The 15,138-nt window shown below is 47.8% G+C and overlaps 1 protein-coding gene across 2 annotated transcripts in view; it reads right to left on the bottom strand.

Moving 5' to 3' along the window:
- The window catches only part of TRIM3 (tripartite motif containing 3), a 39,142-nt gene continuing 24,004 nt past the window's right edge, over window positions 1–15,138 (bottom strand). Inside the window, exons 5-14 of one of the 2 annotated variants that reach the window (XM_006870185.1) lie at window positions 10,666–10,897; window positions 10,288–10,439; window positions 9,958–10,138; window positions 8,957–9,689; window positions 8,727–8,830; window positions 3,129–3,296; window positions 2,769–2,937; window positions 2,289–2,359; window positions 687–827; window positions 1–562 (exon numbers count right to left, since the gene is read on the bottom strand). In XM_006870185.1, the coding sequence (XP_006870247.1) occupies window positions 410–562; window positions 687–827; window positions 2,289–2,359; window positions 2,769–2,937; window positions 3,129–3,296; window positions 8,727–8,830; window positions 8,957–9,689; window positions 9,958–10,138; window positions 10,288–10,439; window positions 10,666–10,897 (2,104 nt within the window). In that variant the 3' untranslated portion in view covers window positions 1–409. The remainder of the gene's footprint in view (window positions 563–686; window positions 828–2,288; window positions 2,360–2,768; window positions 2,938–3,128; window positions 3,297–8,726; window positions 8,831–8,956; window positions 9,690–9,957; window positions 10,139–10,287; window positions 10,440–10,665; window positions 10,898–15,138) is intronic. The other variant, XM_006870186.1, reaches the window with a different exon arrangement.

The raw sequence follows: 15,138 nt of genomic DNA, 5'->3' as shown, positions 1-15,138 counted from the left end.
TGGTGAAGACATTTATTTAATATGGAGGGCTGGGGTATTGCTGTCTCTGTGTGTATGGGGGTGGTAGGGAGACAACCAGAGGGATTTGTGCCCTGGAGTAAGAGGCTGTTCTGGCCCCAGGTTGGAGTGTGGGGAGCACACTGAGGGGGTACGGGAGGTGTGTAAGGGTTAGGGTGAAGCTCTGCACATATCCATGTGACCACAGTCCAGGCCCACCCAGTCGCCAAAGCAAGAACCGAATAAATAAAGTGCAACTGTGGGGTTGGGGAAGGGGAGAGGGAGGGCCCTGGGCGTACCCACGCCCACAGCCCACATTCAGTGATGCCAGGTCTGGCCCACCTCCCGCCAGACTCTTGTCCAAACACTCCTATGTCCATCCCTCCATGAGCCAGGTGAGGGCCCTGTGCAGCTACTGGAGGTAGCGATAGGCCTTAAAGCAGTGGTTGCCAGCATCAGCCACCACCACGTGGCCATCCGAGGTCAGTGCTAGGCCCTGTGGGCCGTACAGTGGCTCTGCAGATGTGTTGATATAGGACAGGAAGGAGCCAGAGCTGTCAAATACCTGCATGAGGAGTGGAAATTGTGGGGAGAAGTGAGATCAGGCAGACTGGAGGCTCTGGAAGGCAGTGGCGGCAGGGGGCACAGAAGGCAGCCTCGCCCTCATGCCATTTCTGGGCCTTACTCACCTGGATACGGCTGTTGCCCCAGTCAGCCACAATGATGTTTCCATTGGAGTCCACAGCTACTCCTGTGGGGGCGTTGAACTGCCCATTGCCCTCACCATGGGAACCAAACTTGAAGAGGAACTCACCATCGGCACTGTACACCTGGCAGGGGAAGGGGCTAGGGACTAGGGACCAAGTCTCAGGCAGAGGTGAGAGACTAGAGGAGGATCAGGTGAAGCCTCAGACAATGAGGACCCTCAAATCTGAAGCTACAGCCCAGACCTTCTTCCTATGGCTTACTGGCCATCTCCAGCTGATGTTCTTGACACATCAAATCTAACAGCCCATTTTCCCAGAAAAAGCAGTTCTATGTTCTCTATCTCAGGAACCAGCACGACCCAGCTGACCATGAGTCATGCTTGACTCTCTGCTTCACAAACATTAAATACAACCTAAGGAGCTCTGGTAGCATAGTGGTTATGAATTAGCCTGCGAACCTTAAGGTCACCAGTTCAAAACTACCAGCTGCTCTGCGGGAGAAAAATGAGGCTTTCTGCTCCAGTAAAGAGTTATAGCCTCGGAAACCCTGTACAGGGTTGCTGTGAGTCGGAAGCGACTCCATGGCAAATCACCACCACCACTGATTCTATCTCAAATCCCTCTCTCAATCTGTACCCTATTTATACATTGCAACTGCCTTTATCCTCATCATTTCTCACCTGGATTACTGTAAAAGATTATCCTAAAGGTAAAACCAAAACTAGAGACATGTTTTACCTTTAGGATAATCTTTTCCAGTAATCCAGATGCAGAAGCCAGAGTGATCTTTCTAAGACACATTTTTGTTGTTCTTAAGTGCCGCCAAGTCTGTTTGGACTCAGACTCTATTAGGGTGTCCAAGGAGTGGCTGGCAGGCTTGAATGGCCAACTTTATGCTTAGAAGTCCAGTGCTTATCCTATATACTTCAGTACTCTCTTGCTTGCAATCAAGCCTCCCCATAGTTCTTAGGAAGAGAGTGAGCCCCTTAATGGGGTATATAAACCTCATCTTCCCTTGCACCACCCACACTGAAGCCAAGCCCAGGGCTGTGGAGCTGACTCTGGCTCGGAGTGACTGTACAGGACAGTGAAGAACCGCAGTCTTTAGGAAAGCAGATTGCCACACCTTTCTCCTGCGGTGCCAACCTTTTGTTGCTTAACCACTGTGCCACCAGGGCTCCCTTCCTTTGCACCACAGCCCTCTGCAAATGCAATGTGAACTTTCTGTGGGTTTTTGAACACACAATATAGGTTTCCTCCTTTCTGCTTTGCTTCAAATAACTGTCCCCTTTTCTACCACATGTGCTTTAGATTGTTCTCAGTCTCACCTGAATCATATGCATCCCCTGAGCCCTGTACTTCCCTATCACAGAATCTACCACATCGTGTTAGAACCAGGGACTGTATTTGCTTTATATGTCAATGGATTCCCAGTGTCTACCACAGTTCCTGGGACTGTAACCAGGCTATACATGTGTACTGTCTCAATGAATAATCTCAAGGAGGGAGAAAGAACGTGAGGGAGAGAGGAGTCCTCCTGAAGGAAGATTATGGGATGGCGTATGAAGGTGGGAGGATACTGACCTTCACTGAGTGATTATGGAAGTCTGTCACCACAATCTCATTCTTGTTGTTCACAGCTACAAAATGGGGCCCTAAAAATATAAAGTGGTCTCTAGGAGTCCTGGTATGGTGCTGTAGCATAAGCGCTGGACTGCTAACAGTAAGACCAGCGGTTCAAACCCATCAGCCACTCCTCAGAAACCCTATGCAGGGCTGCTCTGCGTCAGAACCAACTTGATGGCACTTAACAAGAGCTAGGGTGTTAAGGTGGGATACTGAGTGGGATGGGACAGAGTATCTGGAATGATAAAACTGTTAGGAAAGGGACAGGGTCTTTGGAGCTGAGGTAAGTAGGAGGAGGTGTCTGGGACAATGGGTCTAGGATGCAGGGACAGGAGGGCCTCTAGGGCCAACATATAGGGAGATGGGTGTTTGGAACAGTATTAGGACAGTTCTCTGAGACTAGGCTATCAGAACAGAAATCGGAATTGTCCCCCATACCTGCAAAGTGGCGGTCAGTGGCCCCACGGCCCCCAAAACGGCCAACCAGTTTGCCATTGGGCTGAAAGGTGAAGACGCAGCAAGACTTGTTGTCGACCACAATGATATGTCCATTCCGGTCTACAGCCACTCCTTTGGGACCCATGAGACGGCCAGCTCCAATCTTGGTCTGGAGGAAAGAGATTCCATAGAGGGCTTTGCCTTAGCCTGGCTCCAAAGCAGAACCTTGGGCTAGGGGTGAACCAGAGAGCAAGAGGCAGACATGGACCAGTCCAGGCCTTGACCATCAGGAGACACTAGAATGGCCAGCTCAGCTGACTATCAGGGGTGCAGACAGGACATGGGCAGCAGGCCTCTCACCTTGAACTTGCCTTCTGGGGAGAAGATGCTGACCCAACGGTTGTCATAGTCGGCCACAATAATGTCTCCATTGGTGTCCACTGCCACACCTGTGGGGCGCTGCAGCTGCCCAGGTGAGCGTCCTCGGACCCCAAACCGGAATTTGAACTGGCCCTCATTGGAGAAGACCTAGAGCAAAGGAGCAAGGAAGGGAGCGGGAAGGAGGGGAGAAACTGTGGGCAAAGAGGGAAGGAAGTAGGACCCTGAAGAAGGAGAACCGCCCCCATTCATACAGTCATTCAATAAGCACTTACTGACACCATGCTGGGACTATAGGAAGGAATCTAACATGGCCACAGACCCTAAGGGGTGTGTAGCATAGGTGTGAATGCTTTGCGAAAGTATGAAAGGGGCAAGACAGTGACCAGGAAAAGCTGCACAGAGAAAGGGGTATGTGGGCTGACAGTTTAATAAGGATGCCGAGAGATAGCCAAAGCTACTACTAGAAGGGGGGAGAGGGGGGCACAACAGAGTGAACAGGATGCAGAAGGCAAAGAGTCCAGTACTGCCATGCTCCAGGACCTGCCTGGCGAGCTGGATGGCCAGGAGCAGCACTCAGGGGAGTAAGAGAAGGAGTCAGATTTTATCCAAGGCATAATGGGGATCCACTAAAAACCAGTCAGAACAGTGACAAGACCAGATGTGTTTTTAAGAAAGAACACTCCAGCTGCAGGGAAGAAATCAAAACTGGAAGCTAGCTGACCAGATCAGGCAGAGGATGATGATGGCTTGCCCCTGGAAACTGGCTGGAAAGAAGCAGCTGCTCGCTGGCGATACACTGAAGGTAGACTCAACAGGACTTGGGAGCAGACCAGACAGGAGAGAAGAAAGTATCAGGGCTAATCCAGCGGGTCAGCAATTCCAGCCATTCCAGGTCAGCAATTCCAGCCATTCCAGGTCAGGGTTGGCGAGATAACCTTCCTCCAGGATAGAAAGGATCTTTTAAGGTCTCCCTCCTACCCTGGCTCCTTCTCCTTAGCAAGCCAGCATGCTCAGGCTCATCACAATCTAGAATAACCTCCCTTAAGCTAAACCTCCTTCCCTCTAATTTAAACCTTTTTACATTTTCTTCACAGTCAAAACATTACTCATACATAAGTCTCACACACTGCTTTGTTATAGGCTCTGGGGACACAAGAGGAATTAGAGCCAGGATCCACCTTAGAGAATCCAAGTTCTGGCCTTGTGCCTTGCTCTCTGATCCAGAACTCCTCCCTCCTTAGTGGGCTGGGTTTTCTCTCCTCACCCCACATTTAGGCTCACAGGGCTTCCTGAACTTGTCCCACCAACAGACATCACTCCCTCTGGATGCTCACAGTACAGTCCCTGGGTTCTGCTCTTGTCATCGTGGTGGGACAGTGTTTGCCAGGACCAGAGGGAGGCACCACAAGCCTTAAGAGTTGATATGAGAGGGACTAAAAGGTGCCACAAGCACATCGACCTCCTCCAATCTGAGCAGCCCAGCTTAAAAACTCAATCCTCTGGTCCCATCCCACCCTGTAACATCTGCCCAACAACTCCTCTTTGACTCTCAGACATGCCAAGTCACTTTTTCAGAGAAGCCTGTTTTGACCAACCCCCACTCCTGAATCAATATTTACACATAAAGTTAAGCCTTCATTAAATATCCTTGATAGCGCTCCTCATGACAATGACCACCTCTGGAACTAAGTAACTGTTAGATAACTACATACCCTTATAAGGATTTACGCTCTACATGGGCGGAGACTGTGTCTGTCTTGTGTGCTTCTGCGTTGCCAGCACTAGCGTAGCAAATGGCCCACAGGAGACAACATATGAATGAATTCCTCAGCTCAATCTCAAGCTATACCATCCTGGACATCTCTACTTGGATGTTGCAAAGCTCTGTCAAAATCAACATGTGCAAAACTGAATTCATCAATTTCTCTCCAGGCCTGGTCTTCCTCCTCCTGTGCCCCATCACAATGAATGGTAACACCCCTCACCCAGCTCACCAAGTCCTGCCAGTCTCAAATCCTACTGTATGTATTTGCTTCCTTAATATCTCTAGAATCTACTGGTGCCCTAGTTTGGTCCTTAACATTTTTCTCCTATTCCATAGTAGCAATAAGTAGATTCCAAATTAGAGGGATATCAGAGTCTCGTAGGGGAAAGAGACGAAAAAAAGTAAGACCAAACCAGAAAGCAAAACCCCAATGAAACGAAACACAACAGTGATTTCAGTAAGGAAGGAAAGTGAGACAGCAAAAGGCCAAGGCAGTTCGAAAGAGAATGTGATGACATGACCATTCTGCCTTAAGGAGATGACAGAGTTCTCATGAAGAGCTGTTGAGATTTCTGGATAAGACAATGCATACTATAATGTATTTCAATCAAATTCCTCATGATTTTTTTCCATCTGTCAAATGATGTACTTCATTTGTTGATTTGCTTCATCATCAACCATAGAAAGCACCAGGGGAAAAATAATTTCACATGGACCTTGCTATGAACTGAATGTGTGCTCTTAAATTTGTGGTGGAATTCTAACTTCTACACTTGCAGATGTAATCCCATTTGGATATAGGGATTTTGTTATGCTCATGAGTCCATATTGGTGTAAGCAAAAACCCCACACCATCTCAACAGGGTAAAGTGCTCCATAAGGTATCCATGGTGGCATATCCTTACAGAAGTACACAGCCTCATCCTGCCATTTTAGTTAGCAGCCCACAGCACCACCAAGGTTCCCTTTTATCAGTGTGGTACTGTTGGTAAGTATTGTCAGTTCTGATTCACAGCCACCCTTTAGAGGATTTCCAAAGAGCAGCTAGTGGGTTTGAACTGCTAACCTTATGGTTAGCAGTCCAGTGCTTATCTTGTAGCGCCACACCAGGACTCCTTTATCAGTGTGGTTGGTTGGTTGGTTATGTGCCGTGGAGTCAGTTCCGACTCATAGTGACCGTGTACAGGGTTTCCGAGGCTGTAAATCTTTACGGGAGCAGAAAGCCTCATATTTCTACCGTGGAACAGCTGGTAGTTTCGAACTGCTGATCTTGCAGTTCTCAGCCCAATTTGTAACCACTAAGCATCAGTGTAAGTATACTTAAACCTAAGGACTTTTGAGACATAAAAAGAGCAAATCAGGCATAAAAATGCGCCAGTACAAATGGGGAAAAGACAGATGCCATGCAGAAATGGCCAAAGAACTGAGGAACACCAGGCTAAAGAAGTTGAGACAAGGATTTTCCCTCAGAGTAGACAGAGGGAACCTTCCCATAGAGCTTGTGTTGTGAGTTCAGACTTCTAGTCTCCTTAACTGTGGAAAAACAAATTTCTATTTGAAAAGTCACCCACTGAAAGGATTTCTGCTACAGCTGACCTAGGCAACTAAGACAGCCCCCAATCTTTGTTAGCTGGTGTGAGGAAATCACAGCAGCTCTGCGAGCCTGGCCTGAGAGGACCTGAGAGGAAAAGCAGCAGAAACTTGATTTCAGAATCCAAGGACCAGACGCCTAGATGTTATGAAGTTGAGATGTGAGTGGGAATTAGAAGCCAGGAAGACAGCTCTAGGACTAGCAGACGTTTGGAAGAGAGAGGGCATTTTACCAGGCCCTGGCTCTCAAGTCCCCACCCTGGAAAAATAGACATGAATCACAGCCCTTCATGGCAGGAAACAAAGAGGCATAGGTCTTGCTGTGCATGTGAGCATCTGTGCGTGTGAACACACCAGGAAAGATGTCTGAAATCTCAGCCTTCTTGCTAGGAAGCATCCCTGGCATATAAGGAAGAAAAGGAGGTGGAGGAGGGGGAAGGGGAATTATGATCCAGTAGAGCCTCGATACAGCCTTTTCATCCCCTCCTCACCATCCAGGCTAGGCCTGTGCAGACCTGGGCCTCTCCAGTCCTCTGCTCTTGGAAACAGGGTGGGAATCAATGTAAGCTAGAAAGATGTGGGTAGAAAGCAAAGAATGGGGAAATGAGACGAATTTCTCTCAGGACTGAGGTGACAGACCTTTGGCAGAGCTGGAGCTCTGACAACAGTAAGAAGACAGGGTAAAGAAGAGTTCCATTTAAGAAGTTCAAATCTGTAGATGTTATAAAATAAAGTTCTTCAAGGCACAGTTTCACTAACTGATAATATACTTCCAAGGACTGAAGTGCATGGTTGTTGTTAAGTGCCACTGAGTCAATTCTGACCCATAGCGACCCTGTATAGGGTTTCCAAGGAGCAGCTGGTAAGCTTGAACTGCTGACCTTGCATTTCATATGGATTTGCAGTCTGGCGTATTAACCCACAGCACCACACCAGAAGTGCAGGGTAGTTGGGTATAATTTCCTATAGGAAATTATTTTAGGTAATCTTAGAAATTCCACAACATTATCTCTAAAACAATTTACAATGGGACCTCAGCTACCTCACCCCAATCCCTCACAGTAAGCCCCACTGGGATCTTTCCAGTTTCCTGAACAACCCCCACCAGCACTTTCCTACCTCCTCACCATTATTTACAACCCCCACCAAGAGAGTGATATTTTTAACAACTGCTAACATTAGAAGGTTCTTCACCGTGTGTCAGACAAGTACATTACATCATTGAATGCTTCCAGCAAGACTATGAGATATTACTTTCCTGATTTTACACATGGGTTAACTCAAGCTCAGAGAGGTCACATGACTTGTCTGTAAGTGGCAAAGTTAGGATTCATTGCCAGGTGTCTGGTTTCAGGGCCTGAACTTTTACCTGACACTGTGTCTACCACACTGGTGCCTGCTGGGCTCATTCCCAGAAACAGAGAAAATGAGCTCTCAGGGTAGCAAAGTCCATCCAGTGTCAGATACTCTAACCAGATATGTGGCAACCTGGGAAGGCAGGGGCAGGGCCCCCTGTGTGGTAGCGCTGAACTTGCAACCACTAAAAACACACACACAAAACCAACCGCAGTGGAGCAGACACTGATCCATGGCAACCGCATGTGTGTCAGAGTTGAACTGTGCTCCGGAAGGTTGTCAACAGCAATGAGCTTTCAGAAGTAGATCACCAGGCCTTTCCTTCAAGTGCATCAGGATAGACTAGAACTTCCAAATTTGTAGTCTGTAGCCGAGTACTTAAAAGCTCATGCCACGCCAGGACTCCAGTCATTTGAGAGACATGGTTTTGATTTTTGTTTTACCAGTTTCCCCTATTTGACTGTCTAGCCAACCAGATGTTTACAGAGACCAGCTTCAGGCAGCTAGGAGCTAGGCAGGTATTATGATAAACGATAGGCAAGCCTTCTAGGAGAAAAGGTAAGAAAGTAAGCAAGCCAGTGTAGGCTCAAGTAGAAGATGAGAGAAAAAGGAATGAAGTAGACTCTAGAAGCCCAAATCCTGAGCCAGGGTCAGGAAGGTAGAGGTTATAAGTACAGTAAGACACGTGAGGGTGCTGACTGCGGCTACTGCAGGTGGAGGTGGTGTGGGAAATGGGTAGATGAGAAGCAATGTTGTGATTTACTGCTCTTTGCCAAATGGTGGGGCCCTGTACTACCTTTTGTTCAGGAAGCTGTAGCTTGAGAAACCTTATTCTAATGTTGGGAGAGGATGGAACGGGCACTTACCTGGATACATTGGTTGTTGCTGTCTGCAACCACTATGCGGCCACTACTGGCTGCTGACACGCCCTGTAAATTGGTGAATTCGCCCTTCTCCCGACCACGGCTGCCTATGGGGAAGGAAAGCAAGGAAAGCAAACAAACACTCACTCACTCAGGGGTCATTCCAAACCTCGCTCCCCTAGCAGACCCTTGCCTGAGCCAGCCCCATATGACTCCATCCCGACCAGCTGTACCAACGCGGAAGACGAGCTCATCCTCAATAGGGTTGTCCTTCCGTTTGCCGCCTGTGCTGTACATGGAGCTGGGCCTACGCACCGCCTTCTGGCGCACATGGCTGCCTGGGCCGCCAGGCGACTTGACTCGGCGCTTGACGTCATCTGGAGATGGTGGCAAGTCCCCGGGACGCAGGGCACGCACACGAAAGGGGCTACCTCTCACTGGCTGTCCGTAGAGGAGCACGGAGAGGAGCAGCTCTCCTTCGGTGCGTGCGGTGTACACCAGCTCATACGTTCCATTGTTGTGGTCCACCACCGGCACTGGAAAGCGTGAGCCGTCGGGTCCCGTGATATCGGCGCGCAACTCAGCGCTGCCAGTGCGCACCAACCGCCCGTCCTTGTCTTTGGTAGTGACCGTGAGCGAGGCAGGCTGGCCCACTAGCGCCTGACGCAGGCCCTCCCCCGTGGCCACCGTCTCGTGTGCAGTTGCGCTCGTAGTGAGCAGCGCACCCACATTGAGCACCGATCTACGTAGCCCGTCAACCTCAAGAACAAGTTCCAGTTGCGCATTCTCGTGTGGCCGCTCTGGGAAGGCCTGTGCAGCCAGCGCCGCTAGACGCTCTCTCATGTGTTTGCGCACAAGCAGGACTTCTGGGGCGGAGCCCAGGCGCAAGGCCTGCTCCGCGAAGCTGCAGCTACTGCCAATGTGCTCCTGACCCTGGCGCAGTGTGTCTAACTGGGACTGCAACACCTGAGGAGGAGAGATACGAGGGTTAGGATGGGGGCTGGTGCAGAGCATGTCTGATGCTTAGTGAGCCTGGAGTGTTGTGGCATGGCAGAGGGTGCAAGCAGAAAAGGAACACATATGACAAGGAATAAGGATGCCAGCAACACCTGTAGACCATGTCTAGAAGCAGCAGGGATAGCCTGGGGAAAGAGGCACGGAGGTGTGAGAAGCAGGGGGAGCAATGGACAAAGCCATCCCATGAAGAACAGCAGGGAAGGGGAGACATACGCACCTTCTGCTTGGCACCACAGATGGCCTCCAGGTCATTGACCAGGGCCTGCTTGCGCTGTTGGAGAACTTGCTCTAGATCCTCGAAGGCCGCGCTGATCTGTGCCAGGGCCTCTGCTTTGCGCTCTTGCAGCTGCTGGCTGATGCCTCCAACTAAGGCAATAGCTGCAGACAGCTGTGGCAGTCTGGGGAGGGGAAGCATCTCACACAGGGTTGCTGGAGTGTGCCCATACCAAACTGTCCCTTCTCCCTGGAGACCCAAATGCTGCTCCCTGCCCTCCTGGGGTCTTCTCCCCTGCCCCACCCACCAGCTGGGACCCCATCCACTGCCAACCTGGCGCGCACAGCTTCCAGCTGGCGCTGCAGAGCTGCCTTATGTTGCTCCACCACATCCCGCAGCAGCACGGTGCCGTGCTCCCGATGCTCCCCTGCACGGCACTCGCCACACATGGCGGTCTCACAGGCCTCACAGTAAAACTCCATCGTCTGGGGGAGCAAGGAATCAAGTCAGGCAACCACTGGACACCCAACTTCTCTAGCTCCCCCCACACCCCATCAGCCTTCCCTGCCCCACGCCTTCCAGGTGTGCCACCCACCTGGAGCACTAACAAGAAAAACATCCTCTTACCCACAACCACTTGCCACCCCCACCATGCCTCGCCTCACCCACCCACCCCAAGTCCTGGCCTCACTGGGCCTCGCTTGGGCCCACCTTGCCTTCATGGTTGGGGCAGGAGAGGGGACGGCCAGCCACAGCGCTGAGGGGGTGGGGGTCCTCGGGGTCGTGGGCCCCATCAGGTGCCTGCTGCATGGCTTCCATGAGGCTGCTGATGAAGAAGTTGTTCTGCAGTGCTGAGACGCCCTGCTCGGGGAGGATAGATGTCTGCCGGCACACTGGGCAGGACAGCGTCAGGCTCTGGGCAGGGATGTAGTTCTGGAGGCATCTGTCCAGGGAGGAGAGAGAGTCAGCTGGGTGAGGGGATAGAGGGACCAATGTACCTTACCTCATACCTCATGTATGGGTGTGCAATTACACTTTTTTTTTTTAATGTTTTATTGTGAATTATGTGATAGTTTACATGGTAGAACACTAGTTTTACATTCATTCTATTGCATATTGTTTCACTGCTATGGTTATAATCCCCTCCATGCATCACCAACCAACCAAAGGGTATACACTACAAGCCTGCCCCCCGGTCATCAGCACACAGACCCTTTCCCTCTCTGTGTCTAAAGTCACCAACAGCTCCATCTCTCCACGTCATCGTCTCTGCCTCCATCTCAGGGATCACTGCTTCTCTGGATAGGGTCCCGCTCTCTGCTCTTCTCCCTTGATGGTCCCAGGGACCTCTGCTCCTAGGCTGAAAAGTTAATCACTCCCCTCCTTGCTATAAAACGTCTACCTTTACATTTCCAACCCTCATAAGCAGTGCTGATAACAATTATTCACTATTGTATCACAAGAGACCCATTCGCATTTCATTTCATCAGCCCCGCCTAGACTGGATACTACTCAGTGGAGATTCTACCTTCCTCCAGGCCTCTGAATCTAGGTTCCCTCTTGAAAGTTTGTAAGCCAGTCACTTCTTGCCTTTGTAGCCCCCTGCCCCATTTTGGGTAGCCAATGTCCAAGTTGCCCATCCCTGTCTACTCTGTGTATGGAGGGGGTGGGAATGATCCTTGCTGTAAGGATTTATTCCCTCTTGAGCTACTGCATCCATAGGTGTAGGTCAAGTTCATCAAATTGCATCAGATTACTCTTTTTTTCCTCTTCTTTTTTCTTCTGGTTGAGCTCTGATCATCCAGTCATTGAAGTCAGGTCAAGTGGGTATTATCTACAAGTGTGGGTGTTCTTGTGCATATGCCCTCTCTTCTTATCCACTGGATACTTCACTCTCCACTCTAGTCCTCTGCATTACACTTTATTTTGAAACCTGTCTAGTTAATACACGATCTTTTCTGCCAATAGGTATAAAACGCCTAATCTCTCAAATGGAAACACATCCCTGACCTCTCTCAGAAGAGCAACAGATCTGCAATCCTTGGTGGTACAAACACAGGTTCACCTTCCACTGGTGCTTATAAACCCTTTTCATAGAAAATGTACAACTAGCTCCCCTTACATTAAATCATTAACATTTATTGACGGACTACACTTGCCAAATTTGCCCCAGGCTTTGGGAGTACAATGGTAAGGCAAAGTGCCTACCCTTCAAATACTTCTAGCCTACAGAGACAAAAAATGTCAGAGAAAGAGAGAATTTAGAGAAGTGCATAGTACAATTATTAAGGACATGTATCCCGGGCCAGTTCAACTCCCAGGTAAGTCATTTATTATACTGTATGATTCTGGACTAGTTACTGAACTTATGCGCCAAGGATTCTGATTCCGTAAAATGAAGACAGTATAAACCTCACAGGGCATTTAGTGGATTAAATGTAAAGTACTTAGAACCAAGCCCTAGTTCACAGAGAGCACTACGTAATATAGGCTTTTAATATGATTTATGATTGACATAAGAAATACAGTAGCTGCAGTGATAAAAGAAATGCACAGAACGGGCATCTAGCCCAGCAGGGGTGGGCAGAGTAGCCAGAAAAGGCTTCACAAGCAGCCAAATTTTCATGAAAAACTTATCGTTAGCCTGACCAAAGAAAAGTGCAGGGAAAAAAGATAGGTGTTCCAGATACACATGGTGGCAAGAAACGAAGTCCAAGGTAAGGAAATATAAAGAGAAGTCTGGAGAGGGCAGAAGCAAGCTCACAGGGTCTCATGGACCACACCAAGAGTTTAGAGATTATTCCAAAGGCAATAGAGAGCCACAGGAGAGAGGCATGGTCAGGTTTACATTTTATAAAGCTGCTCCTGACAGCTGCTGTGAGGCGGAGGAACGTCAAAGGGCTGACCAGCAGGCAGAGGACAGTGGCATCATCATATCATCATCTAATTACCACTGATGGAGCATTTAGGTACCCAATGTTGTGCTTTGTGGTGTGTGTTATTTATTTTACACAAATATGATTAAATAACTTCCTGCATCTAATTTTCCTATTTAACAATGGTAGTGATAGTAGTTGTGTGTCATTGAGTTGCTTATGACTCATATAGGATCAGCACTGGATTGCAAATCACAAGGTCGGCAGTTCAGAGCCACTAGCTGCTCCTCAGAAACCCTACACAGGATCTTTTGAGTTAGAACCAACTTGATGGCATGTAACAACAACTATATGGCATTTCCAAGGCTGTAAACCTTTATAGGAGCAGAAAGTCTCATCTTCCTCCCATGAAGCAGCTGGTGGATTCAAACTTCTGACCTTGTGGTTAGCAGCCAAAGTCATAACCCACTATGTAAATTCCTTCATATATGTTTCCAGGATCTGTTTTGCCCAATCACTTCCAATGCTACTATAAAACTGCATGTGTCCACAACAGTAGGTGTTACTATCTTTCTTTTTTTAAAAAAGATTTTTAAAAATCTGATTTTCCTTATTTTTACTTTCATTTGCATTAGTCTGAATATTAGTTATGAGTTTGAATATCTTGTCATATATATATATGCTACAATTTCAAGAGGTGGTATATGATCAACAGTCAGCAGTACTAAAGGAAGCACTCCAAGGTGCACTGAAGCCATTGGCAAAGAACAAAGCTCCAGGAACTGATGCAATACAAATTGAAATCTTTCAACAAACTGATGAGAACTAGAGGCACTCATTCATCTATGCCGAGAAATTTGTAAGACAGCTACCTGGCCAACTGATTGGAATGTGCCCATCCCAAAGAGAGGCAACCCAACAGAATGCAGAAATCAACAGACAATTATCATTAATATCACATGAAAGTAAAATTTTGCTAAAGATAAGTTAAAACAGCTACAACAGTGCACTGACAGGAAACCTGCCAGAGGTTCAGGCTGGATTCAGACGAAGATGTGGAGTGGTGGATATCACTGCTGAAATCAGATGGCTCTTGGCTAAAAGCAGATAATTCCAGACAGATGATTACCTGTGCTTTATTGATTATGAAAAGGCTTTGGACTGCATGAATCATGACAAGCTATGGATAACATTGCGAAGAATGGGTATTCCAGAACACTTAATTGTGCTCATGAGGAACCTGTACATATACCAAAAGGCGGTCATTCAAACAGAACAGATATTGACTGGCTTAAAATCAAGAAATGTGTGCACCAGAGTTGTGTTCTTTCACTATACTTGTTCAATCTATATGCTGAGCAAATAATCTGAAAAGCTGAATTATATAAAGAAGAAGGTGACATCAAGACTGGAGGAAGAGTCATTAACAAACTGTAATATGCAGATTATACAACCTTGCTTGCTGTAAGTGAACAGGAATTAAGATACTTGCTTATGAAGATCAAAGACCACAGCCTTTGGTATGGGTTATACCTCGTTGCTAAAAAAAAAAAAACCTCACCACTTGACCAATAAATATCATCATGATAAATGGAGAAAATATTGCAGTTGTTAAAGACTTCATTTTGCTTGGATCCACTATCAATACTCATGGAAGTAGCAGTCAAGAAAGCAAATAAGGTATTACATTAGGCAAACCGGCTGCACAAGACCTTTTTAAAGTATTCAAGGGCAGAGATGTCAGTTTGAGGACTCAGGTGCAACTGACCCAAGGCATGGTATTTTCAATAGCTTCAAAGGCATGTGAAAGTTGGACAATAAATAAGGAAAATCGCAGAATTGACACATAGAGTTATGGGTGTTTTACATGAATATTAAAAGTACCATGAAGAATCCCCACTGAATAGTTTTCATCTTGTCTAGATGGGTCTGGTAAAAGGAGATGGGGATAAGGTTCTTATGATTCAATAGTGAGTAATTGTTATCATGACCAATTGCAACTGTCACAACTGTAAAGGTAGAAGTTGTGTAACCAAAAGGGGGGAGTAATTAATCTTACAGTCCAGGAACAGAGGACCCTAGAACCATCAAGGGAGAAGAGCAAGAGCAGAATGTGGGAACCTAACCAGAGAAGCAGCGGCACCAGAGATGGAGGCAGAGATGAGGAGATGGAGAGAGAGAGAGCAGCTGAGGACTCCGGATTCATGGAAAGAGAAAGGCTGTATGCTGGCGGCCAAGAGGCAGGCTTGCAGAATGTGCCCTTTGGTTGTTTAAATGATTATATATTCCTGAGTGTTTTTGTGTACAT

The sequence above is a fragment of the Chrysochloris asiatica genome, unplaced genomic scaffold (assembly GCF_000296735.1).
Source record: "Chrysochloris asiatica unplaced genomic scaffold, ChrAsi1.0 scaffold00140, whole genome shotgun sequence".
Lineage (NCBI taxonomy): Eukaryota > Metazoa > Chordata > Mammalia > Afrosoricida > Chrysochloridae > Chrysochloris > Chrysochloris asiatica.
The sequence above is the reverse complement of the archived record's forward strand: the minus strand, read 5'-3'. Positions and strand labels throughout refer to the sequence as shown.